Source organism: Schistocerca serialis, chromosome 1 (assembly GCF_023864345.2).
Source record: "Schistocerca serialis cubense isolate TAMUIC-IGC-003099 chromosome 1, iqSchSeri2.2, whole genome shotgun sequence".
In the NCBI taxonomy this organism is placed as follows: Eukaryota; Metazoa; Arthropoda; class Insecta; order Orthoptera; family Acrididae; genus Schistocerca; species Schistocerca serialis.
Window position 1 is genome coordinate 567,147,189 of NC_064638.1, and position 17,965 is coordinate 567,165,153.

General features: G+C 37.2%; 1 protein-coding gene across 5 annotated transcripts in view; it reads right to left on the minus strand.

Moving 5' to 3' along the window:
• The window catches only part of LOC126475985 (protein abrupt-like), a 270,298-nt gene that overhangs the window by 189,598 nt on the left and 62,735 nt on the right, over positions 1-17,965 (minus strand). For all 5 annotated transcript variants that reach the window (XM_050103511.1, XM_050103507.1, XM_050103510.1 and 2 more), the window contains exon 5: positions 14,796-14,925. In XM_050103511.1, coding sequence (XP_049959468.1) covers positions 14,796-14,925 — 130 coding nt within the window. The remainder of the gene's footprint in view (positions 1-14,795; positions 14,926-17,965) is intronic.

The following is a 17,965-nucleotide window of genomic DNA, read 5'->3' on the forward strand; positions in this document are numbered from 1 at the left end:
AAATAACATACACCAGCTTGGAGCTGAATTACGATGTTTGACCAGTGTGGTGGAATACATTACAGAGCACTGGGGTAGAAATAGTGAATTTCAGCATATAGTGTTGTCATCACGTGAACATGCTAGTTGCTGCTGTAGAACTACATTAAATGTAAGGAGATCATGTATTTATACCAGAGTTGGCACATATTTTAAAGCTAGAGATGATCTGATTGCAATTGGTATGGATAAACATTTTGATTGGCAGCCGTTGAACTAACAAAGCTAGACACCTATAAGTAGTAAATTATTCTGTGTGTGTGTTCCACTCACCTAGTGGTGATGTGGGCATTTTCCTTAACAAATTAACCAACATTCTGGAAAGAGTCTCAGGCCCGAAACAAATGTAATAATATGTGGAGAATAGTATATTAACACAGGTACTGAGGATGAAACCAGTAATGAAAAAATGCGTTCATTAATGTTAACACCAATCAAGTACATATACACCATGTAAACTGACTCATTTCACATCATTTCAATAAGATAATCATTCAAATGATCTATGAAACATGTAACTGCATTTCCCACAACACAGCTAGACATCTGGAAAACAGTAAAGAAATTAAAAAACAAGAAGTTAGCTGGTTTAGATGAGAGTAATGTTTCTGTTCTGAAGAGGTGTATGATCGCATACAAATCTGATTAACAAAGATAATAAATGAATCCTTCAATTCAGGTATTTTTCCAGAGTTCCTAAAGCATGCACAAGTTATCCTTTAGTAAAAAGAAAGAAAATGCAGAAAGTACTGAAAACTACTGGCCAGTTTCACTACTGTCTTGTTTTCCAAAAATCATTTACTCTATTCTGAAGGATCGACTAATGAGTTACCTGATATTTAACAAAGCACAGTTTGGTTTCTGAAGTGGAAAAAGTAGAAGATCGGCTGTTACCGAGTTCACAAAATTGATACTTGAAGCTTTTGACAAGGATGACTGTTTCAGGCATGTTCTTAGACTTGTCCAACTCTTTTCATATGTTTGACCATTTAATATTGCTAAACAAGCTAGAAGCACTGGCTATGAGGAATACAGCGAACAAGTGGTTCCTGTCTTAGCTGATACAAAGGATGCAAAAGGTAGAGATAGTCCGCCCATCTGCTGATAATTTTTTTGCAAAACAACTGTCAAACAAGAAATACATACACACGTATTGTACTTCTGTCTGCATGACATATTTGTGCAGTTCTGTATATACACACTGTAATTCATTTTTGTATTTTTTTAGCTTTTGCAGGACCACATGGAAATGGCTTAAACTCCGAAATTGCAATTGGGAAATGAATAATTTCTACAGTCAATGGTGAATATGATGTCCTTTAAAAAATAAACATAGGCGTTCCTCAGGGTAGCGTATTGGCTCCAGTTCTGTTTTTAATCTATATCAATGTTTACCAGATAGTATCAGACACGGAGAAAATGTTCTCTTTCCTGATGACAGCAACATCATGGTCACTGATAAAATGCCAGAGCTCCTAGTATAGAAAGCAAAACAGATGTTTATGGTTTGGCAGCACATAATAAATTGGCACTGAACACAAAGGAGATGTACAGAGTGCATATCAGTAGAAAGACGGAAAACAACTCGTCACATTAACCATAGATGATGAATCTACAGATTGTGTAACAAGCACAAAAGTTTTAGGGATGAATATTGAGTATCAATTAATGTGGAATGAGGACACAAAGACACTGACAAAAAGAATGTCATCGGTATTTTACATGTTCTTAGGGTATTATCATCAATTTGTAGCAGCCAACTGTCTTGTCGTGATATACTACTCCTATGTACAATCAGTTCTTAGCTATGAGAGTCTTTTCTGGTGATCAAAGGCATGAAACATTGTCACTGTTTTTAAACTGCAGGAAAGAGCCATAAGAATAATAATTATAAGCAGTAGACGGGCTCTTTGTAAAGAGCTATTTAGAAAACCGGGCATCCTCACTGCACCACATGAGTATATATAACAATCTGTGGTGCCTATCAGAGCAGTGTTCCAATTTTAGTTCTACTCATAATTATGGAACAAGAGTCAGTATGAACTTACATTTACCACAGACTAAGAAAAAAGAAACAAAGCACAAAACAGTATTATACATCAGGGAATGAATCTGTATAATAAATTGCCCAAAAAATGAAAAACAAAAATATTACTTAAGTACATTTGTTCCAAAAGGCAGCTAAAGCCTTCTTCATAGCTAATGCAGAGTACACAAGTAAAGATTACTTGGAGGACTCAGAGCAGTGGGTAATAACAGAAGGGGTTAACTAAAACAACCTGTCACATTTTTATCATGATCATGGTTTACTGCTTTTGCAAAGAAGTCATATTTCAGGATCTAGTAAAGTGCATGGTAGTAATATCTTTGACAAAGGGAATGACAGGAAGGAGACATGGAGTATACTTTAATGTCAGTGGCCCAGAAATAGATTGTCCGAAGAGGCTAGTGTTATGCAAAGGGCATAGCACTACCTTCATGATCCAGAAGTCATCAGTGGTTATCCTTAGTGTGTGCAGCAATGAAGAGCAAAACTCTGTATTTTTTATTATTAATGTTGTAGATAAGATCTTGTAAATGGTGACCACACACACACACACACACACACACACACACACACACACACTCTCTCTCTCTCTCTCTCTCTCTCTCTCTCTCTCTCTCTCACTCACTCACCTATGCCCCTACATGGTGTTGTTTAGACTAGCAGTCTAAACAACTCTTGGGTGAATGGTGTGGAAACAATGGGTTACCTGAGATTGAGTAGAAGGCGATCACGGAAGTAGAGGATGTGATGTGAGGATAACTCCCATTTGCGTAGTTCAGAGAAGCTGTTGGTGGAGGGAAGGATCCAGATGGCTCAGATTGTGAAGCAGAAATTGAAATGGAGCAGGTGGTGCTTAGTGCTCAGTAGCATGTTGTGCCACCTGGTGGTCAACTTTGTTCTTGACAACAGTTTGGTGGTGCCCATTTATCCTACAGGATAGCGAGCTGGTGGTCATACCAACATAAAAGGCTGTTCACTGTTTGCAGCAGAGTTGTTATTGACAGGCCTGCTTTACTGGGTGGCTTGGCTTCTGATGGGGTAGGATAAGCTTGTGATCATTAGATAGCAAGAACATTCTCAGACTGGGGAACAACAAGGAAAGAAACTGACCACACCCTAAAAAGGGAACCTTTCTGACTTCCAGCTTTTGTGATTTAGGAAACATAAATCTGGATAGCTGGACAGGTATTTGAGCCTTAGTCTTCCAGAAGGTGAGTCCATTGTCTTAATCACTACACCATTCCAATGTAAAATCAGCTGGGTGTTACAGATGTGTGTTGAGATTCTCTCTCTTCATGTTATATATTAGTGATCTAGCAAGTAATATTGATAGCATCCTTATACTTTTTGCATATCATGCAGTTACCTACAATGAATTACGACCTGAAAAAAACTGCACGCAAATAATCAGTCAGATCTTGGTACGATACAAAGTGATGCAAATATTATCTACTTGTTTTAAAATACTCAGAAATATGCAACTGTGAACTGCAAAAGCTGCAGAAATGTAACAGCAAATGATTAAAATACCAGTTTCGAGCAGACAGTGGTAAATAGTGGACATGCTGTCGCAGTGTGTAAATCTCGTCGTGTCACAAATGGCACAGAGCAACAGCTCTGAATCAAGTGTTTAAGACATTCTCTAGAATATTTTGAAGAAAAAAAAAGTATTTTTCCAAGGACAACGACATCATGAGAAATAGCAAAACTTAAAACTTCTTGCAATGTAAGAGTTGGAGTGTGAAATGTTGGATCTGGAAACCTGGAGACAACAGTGACAATGTGTGTGTGTGTGTGTGTGTGTGTGTGTGTGTGTGTGTGTGTGTGTGAGAGAGAGAGAGAGAGAGAGAGAGAGAGGGGGGGGGGGGGGGGGGATGATTCTGTCTGATAGCTTAATCTGCATTTAAATGTCATTTGATGCCTCGCATATTTGGTGCGTAGTGATCTATCCTTATCCACTGTTGTTATTCAATCCTGGATTTTCCACTGTTTGACTATGACAATCCTTTCACTAAGCTGTTCATAGTAGTTCACCCAAATTCCTATTTTCTAGTTCATTATTACACCAATGCCTACCTTACCTCAACCAAATTTTGTGTCAAACAGAACACAATAGAATAGAATAGAATAGGCATTTATTATCTCATAACATACAACTGCAAGTCGTTGACTTTATTTATTTGCTTACACATCATGTTCCATAGGACCAAATTGAGGAGCAAATCTCCAAGGTCATGGAACATGACAGTACATGCAATTACAACATAAAAGTAATATGAGAGGAGTGACCCATGAGGAAACTCTTCAGTTTCAATTTGAAAGTGCGTGGATTACTGCTAAGATTTTTGAATTCTTGTGGTACCTTATTGAAAATGGATGCAGCAGTATACTGCACACCTTTCTGCACAAGAGTTAAGGCAGTGTGATCCAAATGTAGGTTGGATTTCTGCTGAGTATTAACAGAGTTAAAGCTGCTTATTCTTTGGAATTAGTTGATATGTTAACAAGAAATGACACTAAAAAATATATATATGTTGAGAGGCCAATTTCAAAAGACCCACACTAGTGAACAGGGGTCAACAAAAGGTTCGCGAACTTGCACCACTTATTGCCTGAACCACCCACTTCTGAGCCGAAAATATCCTTTTAGAATGGGAAGAGTTACCCCAAAATATAATATCATAAAACCTACGTGAATGAAAATAAGCACAGTAGACTAATTTTTGTGTCAAATGATCATTTACATCAGATACCATTCGAATAGTAAAAATTGTAGCATTAAGTCTTTGAAAAACATCCTGGACATGGGCTTTTCACAAGAATTTACTATCTATCTGAACACCAAGAAATCTGAACTGTTCAGTTTCACTAATTATATGCCCGTTCTGTGAAATTAAAACTTTGGGTTTTGTTGAACTGTGTTAGAAACTGTAAAAACTGAGTCTTAGTGTGATTCAGCATTAGTTTATTTTATACAAACCATAAACTTATGTCATGAACTGCACTACTTGAATCCGAGCCAATGTCACACACAGCATCCTTTACTACCAAGCTAATGTCATCAGCAAACAAAAATATTTTAGAGTTATCCTTAATACTAGAGGGCAGATCATTTATATAAATACGGAACAGGTGTGGCCCCAATACTGATCCCTATGGTACCCCCCATTTGACCATACCCACTCAGACCCCGTATCACAGCCAATCTCAACACTGTGAATAATGACCTTTTGCTGTCTGTTGTTAAAGTAAGAGGTGAACTCCACTTATTCCGTAATGGTCCAACTTCTGGAGCAATATTTTGCGTTCAACACAATCAAACACCTTAGTTAAATCAAAAAACATGTCTAGCATTCAAAACATTTTATTTAACCTATCCAGTACCTCACAGAGAAAAGAGAATATAGCAGTTGTTAAGTGACTTCTAAAGACGAACTGCACATATGATAGCAGATCGTGTGATATGAAATGATCAATTATCCTTACAAACACAGCCTTTTCAATAACTTTAGCAAACACTGATGGTATAGAAACACGTCTAAAATTGTCTTGATTATCCCTTTCTCCCTTTTTATAAAGCGACTTTACTACTGAGTACTTTAATCTTTCAGGAAAATGATCATTCCTAAAGGAAAAATTACAAATGTAGCTAAATACAGGGCTAACACGTGCAGCACAGTACTTTAATATTCAGCTAGGCACTCCATCATATCCATGAGAGTCCTTAGTCTTCATTGATTTAATTATTGACTCAATCTCCCCCTTGTCTGTATCACAGAGGAGTATTTCAGATATCAATCTTGGAAAGGCATTTCCCAAAAGTAATACGATTCCCTGTAGAAACTAAATTTTTATTTAATTCACCAGCATTGCTCAGAAAATGATTGTTAAATACTGTACATATATCTGATTTATCAGCAACAGAAATATTTCTAGTACGAACTGGCTTTATATCGTTGACCTTGTGCTGCTGAACAGACACTTCCTTCACAACAGACCATATGGTTTTAATTGTATCCTATAAATCAGCTATTCTATTTGTGTAGCACATACTCTTTGCTTCCTAATAACATTTTTAAGCACCTTACAATTCTGTTTGTAATGGGCTACTGTAGCTTGATTGTGACTGCTTCTAACATTCTGATATAATTCCCACTTTGTTCTACATGATATCCTTATCCCACCAGCCAGCCACCTAGGCTGCCTTTTACTGCTAGTACCCCATTTAGATCATTTTAATGGAAAGCATCTCTCAAAGACCATGAGAAATTTTTTAAGGAAAGCATTATATTTGTCATCTATGTTATGGGCACTATAAACATCCTGCCGCTCTTGTTCCTTGACGAAGTTTTAAAAAACACACTATTGCCGTTGGATTAACTTTCCAACATAGTTTGTAATTAAATGACATTTGTTTGAATACAAAAGCCTTTTAGTGTTAAAAATTTGTGCATCATGGTCTGAAAGGCCATTCACCTTTTAATTAACAGAATGCCCATCCAGTAAAGAAGAATGAATAAAAATATTGTCTATGGTTATGCTACTGTTCCCCTGCACCCTAGTTGGACAAAACACAGTCTGCATCAGACCATATGAATTTAGGAGATCTACCAACATCTTTTTTTTCTTGCACAATCATATACAAAATTAATATTGAAGTCACCACATACAGCTAATTTCTGGTACTTCCCAAAAAATGAAATCAAGAACCCTCTCTAGCTAGAGCAGAAATGCCTCAGGGGACCTATAAACAATAAAAGACAGAAGTTCAGATTCACTAAATTCAACTGCCCCTGCACAACAGTCAAATATGTGTGCAGTGCCGTGATGTGTCTATGGCCTCAAAAGGAATACTGTTTTTACATATATTGCCACTTCCCCAATCCGCAAGGAACTCCTTGAAAAACAGCCAGCTAATCTGTATCCTGGTAAAGGAAGCCTCTGAAATGTCAAGTTATTCAAGAGGTGCTCCTATATACCAATAATTTCAGAGTCAACCTCTATAAGCAGTTCACTAACTTCATCCCTAATACCTTTTATATTTTGATGAAATATGCTAATTCCTTCTCTACTTGGAAACATGATGTCCTCTGGAGGTGATTCCTTAGCTAGAGGGACTTCCTATAAGCAGGTATGCCTATCAGCTGACTTCAGTCTACAAAAGGTGCAGTTCTAACACCAACTACTACAGGAATGTTTCCATGAGTGATACCACCACCACCCACTACACTGTCACCTATAAGCTTTGCCAGCCTTCCCTTCCCATACCTATTGAGGTGAAGGCCATGTCTAGTGAAACCCGCTCTACTGATAGACTAAACTGGCACCACTGCAATGTGACCCATGCCAGGGTGTAAACGTGGACAAGGAAAAAAATTTCACGGATTTTTCCTGGATTTCCAGGGTGAAAATACAATTTTTCCATGTTAAGTGACAGTATACTTTTCCTTGGCACTGTAAAACTTATTAATCATTTGAATGTTTATGGCTTTATACACTGACGCAGAATTTCCCGTGACTTTAGAAAACGAAACGGGGGGGGCAAACACGTTCACGTTTTGGAAAGATCTTTGAAGCGCAGCAACATGTACGCTGCATATTTTTGTGTTACGAAGATATAAATTTGAATTCCACCAAACACCGCATGTTACTTTCCGAAGCATTGAAATTAAGCTTGTGACACAATTTTGTAAGCCAGTCATAGCTCGTGTTACATGATCTCGCCAGATGATGACAGCACAGGTCACGTGATGCAGTCAGCCAATAGCAAGATCACTTTTAAGTAGTGCAAATACACAAATATGAAAAGTTAATAGTTTAAATTAATATACATAGTGTTGCTATAAGAAAAGCAAAGCTTCTACATATAATATTCGTCTCTAAGATTAATAAGCTGCAAGAGAAGCTAAGCTTCCACATATAATGCTGATCTTTTTTGTGCATGTTACACTTTAAGATACATCACACAAATGTGCCAGTGTGCCAGTAAAATTTTTAGTAACGGCATAAATGTCTGATCTTCTGAGTTTAAAATTTCTTCTAGGTGGTCATCATCAGAAAGTTGAATTTTTCAATGAGAGTCAAACGCTCTGTGATTTAAGAAATTAATCATACGTTCTTGCAAGTAGTTCATCTTACGTAGAAGGACATTAACTTTGAAAGTAACTCTTTTCAAACCACCATTTGCAATATTTTCCTGAGACCTGTTAGAAATTGGTTCGTTTCAGCAGTTGCCAGAGAGTGCCAGATAACAGGAGTCACTATGCTTGTGCAGCTACGATGACGCAGGAAGCCCGTATGTTCATATGTGTAAAATATTAAAAGATCTTGCATTATGTCATAAAAGAAACAAGACATGAGAGGATACTTCAAGAGCATCGGAATTTCATGAACCATACTAAAATGCGTAATTCAGCTTAAAGTGCACATTCGTATGTCCAGATTGAGATGTAAATTTTCTTGGAGTACCAGTACTGTATTATCTCATGTTTGGCTCTTTATAACAGCATAATGCCACACGAGCTAGTAGATGGAAAACGTGCACTTAAAATGCAGCGAACAGTTGAAACTAGCCAACAGTGTGAAATTAAACACTTTATTTCAAATAAATTGACTGCCTCAGTGGAAAAGATTAATAAAAGCCAAATCTCTTTAGCAAACCGACAAAAATAGCTTCATTGTTCTGCAAGACAATTAATAGTTGACTGTCAGAAAGGTGGAAATAAAATCTGAAACTAGTATCATATTTTAGCCTTCCGTAATTATGTGAACATATTTTAATTCATTTGGTAGCTCCTGGCCACAGAAATCTGTTTTGTTTTCATTTGATGCGAGAGAAATAAGTGAAGAGGACACAGCGAAATCACTAAACGTAAACACAGGCAGGTCACGTGGAGACTACCCACCTCCCCACTACAACTCAGACTGCTCTGTGCATCAGCCCCGGATCTACCATATTTCTGAACCGGGACAATACTAGGTAATGGCGCCCAATCACACATCTGTAGTCAGAAGTGGGAGACGGTACTACTCATATGTGACTCCACTGTGCATGCGCAAGATCCTGCCCACAACTGCTCACACGAATCTAATGTAAACAGTTGTCACGTCACGCTCATCGGAGGCAATTTATTGATAGGAAGATTGCATAGTCTTCTTAAAGCCTTCGACACACATTGCTGCTGGCAGACACTTGTCTGAGCAGCGTTTTTTGTGGTTGTATATGGCACAGTTCCTTTGCAACTTAAGTTCTATTTTCATTTTTTTCCCCTCTCGTTCATGTTTTGTTGCTGCAGCATTATTCTGCAGAAGCGGGATACAGTAATATCCTTTGTTAGAGTATTGGTTATTACCAGTCAAAATCACAAAAATTTAATTGAAATCTAAAACAATGAAAACTGCCTGGAATTCTAAAAAATTTCCGCGTTTTTCCTGGTTTTCTCCCGGATGAAAAAATTCCCGGGTTTTTCCCCGGATCTCCCAGGTCGTATACACTCCGCATGCCCTCTGCCATCAGTGCCTTCTCCAGCCCCATGTTAAAATGCCAACAGCTGCATTAAGATAAGGCTGATCATGACACTGAAACAGTTGCACGAAATGCACATTAGTGCCACCAGTTTAAATAGCTACTATATTTACCAGGTCACCACCTACATCACATTCCCCGTCCCTATCAAGACTATTCTCTGCTCCATCCCCTATCTCTAACTGATCCTCCTCCGTAAAATTCCTACATAACTCCCCTATACTGTCAGTCACCTGAGCTAACCCTGCACTAAGCTTCACAATGCTGGTGACCTGGTACTCACTCCCCAACACATCCTGCAACAGCTGGCCCACATCTCTACCATGTGAACTACCTAGCAGCAGAACCACCTCCGTTCTGTTAGACTTTGCAACTGATTTAGGCCTCCTAACTGCTGAGGACTGCTGCATGTTTCCTACACCTATAGCTACAAGAAGCTCCTCTCCACTCGACTCTGACAGTTGGACAAATCTATTGCATTTATGCAAAGTACAACTGTCTGAATACCTCCTCCTCTTAGCTGCCTTCATGCCAACTGCCAGTTCCCATTCCCCAGCATCCTTCACCCTCCGCAACCTATCTAGTTCCTCCTTCGCATATTGTAACTGCACCTGAAGGGCACAGATCTTATGCTCCAGCTTCTATATCAACTTATTTCTTCTACAGATTCTGCATTACCAGGAGAAGATCTTGCTAGATTGCTAGCCCACTGGCTTCCCCACTGCATCTCCCCCCCCCCCCCCCCCCCCCACACACACACAATGAAAATATTTTGAATAAATCCCACACCTATGACAGAGCCCACACTTGTCACTCATGGCAAAATTTTGCAGTTACTGGGGGGGAAAATATATATATATATATATATATTTTCTATGTTGCTTAAGTTCAGTTACACCAGTAGAACCATTTACAGAACTAACAATAGTGCTCTCACAATTCTCTCTCTACTAAGAAAGCAACTACTTTTATTAATACTACTAAACCACAACTAATACCAATACCAACTTCACAAAATTTACTAGCTGAAACCAAAAATTCAAGTGGAAACTGGAACACTCAACGAACTTAAAAGAGCGAATGAAAATTTTACTGAAATATTTCACTAGAAACAATAAGAAACATCAGCTGAAAATTAAAGCACAAAATTTACCAAATGACTTCAACACACAGAAAACTCTAAAAAACAAAGCGAGCAAACATTTATTAAATCGTAATTTCACCACAAACAGCAAAAAACACCACTGAAAACTATTAAAGTTAATAAATATATAACAGTGCACAAACAACTTTGTCAGAACTTACATTTGAAACCGCTACAACTGCAACCACACGCCGCAAAATGTAAACACACTACTGACCAGGAGACTCGACAAAACACAAACATTGGTTTCCAACTTTCCTTACAATATCAGAAATATAATTTACTGTACTGGATAATTAATTAAGCAATTAATATTTTTCTTGAAAAGTAACAAACTTTAAAAAATTAACAGTCCTAAGTACTTATGCTCTCCTGCTCAAATTTTCAGGTGGTCATTCGTGATTTATTCTAATAAACAGAAACATTTCTGCATTAGTTTTTCACATAGGATTTTTTTAGTGTTTCTAAATTTATGCTGAGCAATTATCTTACTTCCCCTCTGTTACAAATTTTCATGCCCATATAATGCGAAGTTTGAGCATAAAGTTTTAAACAGTGGGTGGGCAGCATAAAATTATTTTGATTTCTTGTGTTGTAATCATGTTGGAAATAATTTGCAAGAAATAAATCAAGGTTGCTGTACGCAAATGTAATCAGCTCACAGATGTATAGTGAGGGAACACTTGACATACTTAGATTTTTTAAGAGTGGGCGATATGATTTTCATCACCCTACATTGTGTATGTTTATAATAATGGTTTTCTGAAGTTTTAATATTCGGCACTTATGGTTTGATTACCCCAGATTACAATTCCACACCTTTTTACTGACTCAAAGCAACTGTGATATACCACCTTACGTATGCCCATACTGGCAGCATTGTACAATACCCTCACTGCAAATGCTACACTATTTATTTGCAGGGTACTGTATATGTGAGCCACATGATACATTTTTATCCAGTTGCTTTCCTAGGAATTTCACACAGCTAGCTTTCTGCAAATCCTGGTTTCTGTGACTGACCTGGATATCATTTAATTTTGCTTGTATTGTTTCATACTACGTTAACGGAGTCTTTTCTATGTTTAATATTAACCCGTTTAAATTAAACCAGGTATCCAATTTTTCTAAAGTATTTAATACAGTTTGGAGAATTTGGTCAGTACTGTTACTTTCAATGATTACAGATGTATAATCTGCAAACATTAAATGGTAGATCATTTATGAAAACAGAAACAGAATGAAACCTAAAACAGAACCTTGAGGTACTCCATGTGAAATGGTTTCCACTTTGAAGTATTAAGTTCCTCTCTCTGATGATATAACCACTCTTTGTCTTCCGTTTGTTAGACAGGACTTAAACCATTCTAGCACCGTGTCCCAAATTCCATACTTTTCCAGTTTACAGAGTAGGAAGTAGTGGTTCACACTATCAAAGGCCTTTGATAGGTCACAAAAAATTCCTGTGGTGTGCAGTGAATGGTCTAGAGAGAAGCTAATTTTATCTAGAAAATCGTTTACAGCAGATACTGTGGTTCTGCCTTTTTGAAATCCATACTGATTTTTTGAGACTATTTTAAATTTCTCTATGAAATTTTGAATTTGTATGGTGATTACCTTTTCAAATATTTTTGATAACGATGGAAGAAGTGAGATTGGGCGATAGTTTCCCATATGTTCTTTTGTGCCTTCTTTGAATAGTGGCTTAACTACTGTACACTTCAGTGAGTCTGGAAAATAACCTCCTTGAAGGAACTGGTTAACTATTGTAGATAGTGGTTGTGCAGTTATTTTAGACACTGTTTTTAACACTTTTGTTGGTATTAATTTTCTATATCTTTTACAGTAGTTTTGGTAAATGTACTGAAAGGTTCACCCTCAAACTGTTCACTGTTGAAGAAATTTACCTTATCTGAATAATCTTCTTCACTGATGTTTGCTTTGTTTACATTCATAAATAATTCATTAAATAATTCAGAAATTTGAGCAGGTTTTACAATAGTTTTATCCTCTATCTTGATTTCGGAAATATCATGGCCTCTGGCTGTGGAACCTGCTTCAACTTTGATCACTGACCATAATGCATTTGATTTGTTGTCACAATCCAAAATAAATCTATTATTTGCGAGTTCTTTTGCTGCATTCACAATTTTTTTTAAAATATTTTTGTAATTTTTTACATAGGTAACAAAATCTGGACTTGTTATGTTTTAGTTCCCTACGTAACTCCAAACAGAGCACAATGATCAGTAAGTCCTATCTGAATAAAACTTATTTGCCTCATTATAAATACAACTGGTTAAAATATTATCTATACATGTTGTAGACATTTTGTTTACTCAAGTAAGATCAGTGAAATTAGCATTGAAACCCGATATCTGAATCACATTAATGGATTTTGTTGAGTTTTTGGCTTCACTGGCTAGACAACTCATTATTAAGCTGATCAGAGATCAACACTGTATTGAGGTTTACATTTTTGGCTACAGACATATAAGATTTCTAAATGATTTTGGCAGTAGTCCACTATTTCTCAGCAATGACCAAATGAGCCAACAGTCTCCTGGGATAAGGCAAACTGCTAGGGAGCTTTCAGCCAAACTTTGTTAAAACTGCTAGGCCCATTACACATTTCCTAAGAGACAGATTAGGATGATTATAAATGATCAAATGTTTTAAGCCTTCAGATCTAGTCTAAGATTTGAAAAATTCCAAAAATTATTTACAACGGCCTGTGATGCCGACAACGCACAAGTACTAATTCAGTGTAACAACAAATGTACCTTCACAGCATATGCATCTTGGAAATAAAACAGTCATCACGATGCACAATCATCATAAACAGGTATCACAAGTTCTACTCTTGCATTTATCACTATGAATGCCGTTTGTACAACTGGTGATTTGAAGTTGGCATTACACTAACGTGTCTTTTTGATCTAGAAGACTCCACCAACTAAATGTTGTAGAGGGCGTTATGAATCTGCAGATGCTTTTATGAAGTGAAGCACCAACCTAGGAAAACTGTCTATCATTCACTGACAGGGTAACTATGTGGAAGTACAGTGGAGTGACTTTGGGAAAAGTAAGAAAGGATGGGTGGGATAAAGAAGGATCCATTATCTCTTTTATTTGATTTATTGTTCCACACTTTTCTACTTCCATTTCATTTTTTTCCATCAAGTTCTTGTTACTCTTCAATGCATATTATTTATTTTGAACTTAGCTCTCGTCATTGACCTACCTTTGAGTTTGAATTTCTACCAATCATTTATTAATATCTCTACATTTCAGGATATACTACCAAAGACACAGCGCCCTAAATAACTAGGTTCCGCCTTTAGATGTTCATACTATTTCTGTCTTTAGACTGTCAGCGTGAATTTTTTGCTAATCACTCAGAAAATACATATTACAGTGCAATAACCTTTGGCGCTGAGTGTATTAAACCAAGCACTTCACTAAATCTTACAGTAATCAATTCTGTGTGTATTTAACAAGCAGCATATCACAAAAACAGAGGAAAACAATAGAATAGTAGCTGAATTGAGCAATCCAAATCTGGTAACAGTAAGTGGTACACTAATGTGCTGAAGTAATGTATAAGGGCAATATTATGAATAGTAGGTAATAAAAAAAAATGAGGTGGGAGTGGGGGTGGGGGTGGGGGTGGGGGTGGGGGTGGGAGAGGAGAAGGTTAGTATACAGGGGTTACTGAAAATGGTAAATGAATATATGATCTAAAGATACAGTGTGGAGTGATACAGTTCCAGTAAACTTGTGTTCATAAAAGTAAGATGCATAATCTGTAGAACATCGAACTCAAGAGTGTAGACATGAATACTATTGTATCCCATTTGTTTCATAATACAAGCATTCACTAAAATGACTAGCAAGCAAAAGAAATATTAGTTTTATTGTCATTTCAAAGTGAGTCATGCATTCAACAGTTGTCGGCTGTTTTTCCTGTTAGCACACTTTGAAGTATTCACCATGAAAGAAAAAAGTGACAATTATACGTAAAATTACACACGTAATACCTTGTAGTCCTCCAGTTGCATATGCCGATTTCGCATCAAGAGGATTTTCTATTCCACCATAATGAGCTCCATTTCCACTTTCTGTTCTGCTTTCTCCATCACTGCTATAGTCAGGGACTTCCAGTTTTGGCTACAACAACATTAGTTTACAGATAATTATTTTATAACTTTTTATGGCTTTATTCCAAAAATGCTATGAGAAGCATGCAGAAATATTTAAGTTTCAGAAAATATTAGATCATTATGCAGCTTTATGTAAAGTGGAAACATTGTTCTGCACACTAATAAATTCAGATGCGATACTAAATAAATGAAAAACTATTATCTCTCTCTCTCTCTCTCTCTCTCACACACACACACACACACACACACGCACACACACACACACACACACACACACACACACACACACACATTTTTCACAGTGACTACTTGGCAGTTGGATAGATTTGAATAAAACTGTCAACTGCTCAATTTAATGCAGTAGTAGTAGTAGTAGTGGTGGTGGTGGTGGTGGTGGTAATAATAGTATTTTTGGGCCCTACTGGACCACAAGATGTACAACAAAAGGCTTTTTCAGAGTTAAAACACCGCTTCTTTGTGCCCATATTCCTTTCAGTCTCTCAGAATGGGCTCTTTTCCACTCATCAGACCAAGTTGTTTGGATTTTCTTGAGTTTTTCTACCAGGGCAAATGTCCAACTGTGAATTTTCTGGGCAATATATTTCCTGCTTGTTACATCAAGTTGTGTTATTCCTCTTTATTCAGCTGTTCTTCTACTGCAGAAATCTATTTTATTTTTTTCAGTTTTAGCTTTACATTTTCCTGAAACAATACCAATTTTATTTGTCCATTCTTCTGCCTTTCTTCAAAGAAGTCAACAGCCTTGTCACTGAAATGAGACAGGCTTTGAATTATGTTCTTTCCTCCAGTGTGCACTATTAATACACTCAACCTAGTCTCAATCACTGTTGTTCTTTAAAATATCTTCAGAGTTGATAAGCACCTTTCAGCCTCAACAATAACCATTAGAAAAATTTCAAAAGTTTGCATGTTTCCACAACATTTTTGTTTATGAATTGAAAAATGTTAGTAGTGGCACTCATGACAGAAGAAGTCTTGCCACCTGTAGATAGTTTAGTTTTTAGACATTGCCTCCCTACAAATGGATATGCTTATATTGGGGAATTATTCACATATACCACAAAGTACTACAACAAAAAGGGTAATATAAAATTGAAATTTACTAATGAAAAGCTTTACTTGGTATGATATTGCATCACACAGCTCTTTTGCTATGACAAATAAGCTTGAGACTCTTCTTTCATTTCTGATACTTTTGACACACCTACAGACTCCATAAACACTGATTTTTAAATATTTCAACCAATGAAATACATGTTGTTATCTGACATTGTCAAATGGAGACATAGGCATTCTATTATGTTAAAATATGTATGTAAATAATAATCCTAGGTCCAGATCACAAGAATTCCTTTACTGATAACAATATAATGTAAACGGACAAATAAAAAATCTACTCACCATGCAACGACAAGAGAAAACACACACACACACACACACACACACACACACACACACACACACACACACACAAAGATTTAACTTTTACAAGCTTTCAGAGCCAGTGGCTTGGCAGAAGAGTTGAAGGGGAAGGCAGATGGGTGACTGAAAAGGACTGGAGTGGTTTAGGAAAAGGGGTACAGTTCACAAAAGTCACCCAAATCCCAGGTCAGGGAAGACTTACCAGATGGGATGAAACGGACAGTCTTTTAAATTTTTTTAAATTTTAGAAAGATACTTCAAGCATGCCTCTTGGGTAATGGATACTAGAGAGTCAAAAATTATTTACTTTACACTAAGCAGAAGCTAGTGAAAATCTAACATCAATTTATAATAAAATATCCCTGTTGTGCTAGGATAGGGCTATTCAATACAGCTGATCAGGAGTGCACAGCACACAAAGCAGCAGACTAGAACAGAAAGAGGAGCAATGGGACACCTCACCCAACAGCACCAGTTGTCAGTGAACTGTGAAATGGCAGGTGCAGGAGATGCTCTAACAGCGGACCTTCAATGCCAACTGTATTTCAATCCTTCACTGCTGAATGGGCTACAACAGTACGCACATCCGTGTGTGTGATGGCTGCTCCATGCAGCATGCTTGCCATGTTAAACACGATATGACGCTGAATACTGCCACATCTGCTGCACTGAGTTATCATAGCCGGCTCTTCTGAATTTATTCTCACCAATAAGTTTTTAAAATAAAGTGTAGTTTTAATAATCTTTATTGATGGAGTTCCTAAAACCAGATAACATTACAAAGAAGCACATTTCAGACTTTTTTTGTGTGATATATTTTAAAACAAGCTACAACACACAGTTGCATATCACATTTCACATTGTTTATAGCAGTAACATGATTCCTTTAATTTTTTTTGTTTTTGCTGCATATGATGCATCTGCTTACAGATCCATGTTGTTTTACTGATGATTCGATGGAGCTTGAAAAATGCCTTTCTCAAAGCCACAAAGGCTTTTCCTCATTTGACCAGCAACCTCCTGCTGATTTCCTTTCTTGGTACAAGTGAAGTACTCTTCTCAGTGTGAACCTTGTAAATAATGTGGGAATTTAACACATTTACAATTCAGTGTTTCGTAAACACATTCCACTGAACTAAGTAGCATGTTTATTTTGTCCACTGGACCCATAATCTCATTACATTTCATTACATATTTTTTGTATCAGTTTGGCAGTCCATTTTCCCATATTGACCTGATTTCATTCCAGCTGTACGACATGTTGTCAACAGACTACGTCTTTCATCATCTCTTCTGACCTAAATTCTGTCTCTCCTCTTCGCAGTTTGGCCTCAAGTTTTAGTGCACCTTTCCTGTTCAAGGGAACTGTATCTACTGTATTTCTTCCTCTTTTGTGCAAGAAGGGGAACAGAGATGTACTTGTGTAACAATTATCCACACATATATCTAAAAACAAAGATGATGTGACTCACCAAACGAAAGCGCTGGCAGGTCGATAGACACACAAACATACACACAAAATTCAAGCTTTCGCAACCAACGGTTGCTTCGTCAGGAAAGAGGGAAGGAGAGGGAAAGACGAAAGGATGGGGGCTTTAAGGGAG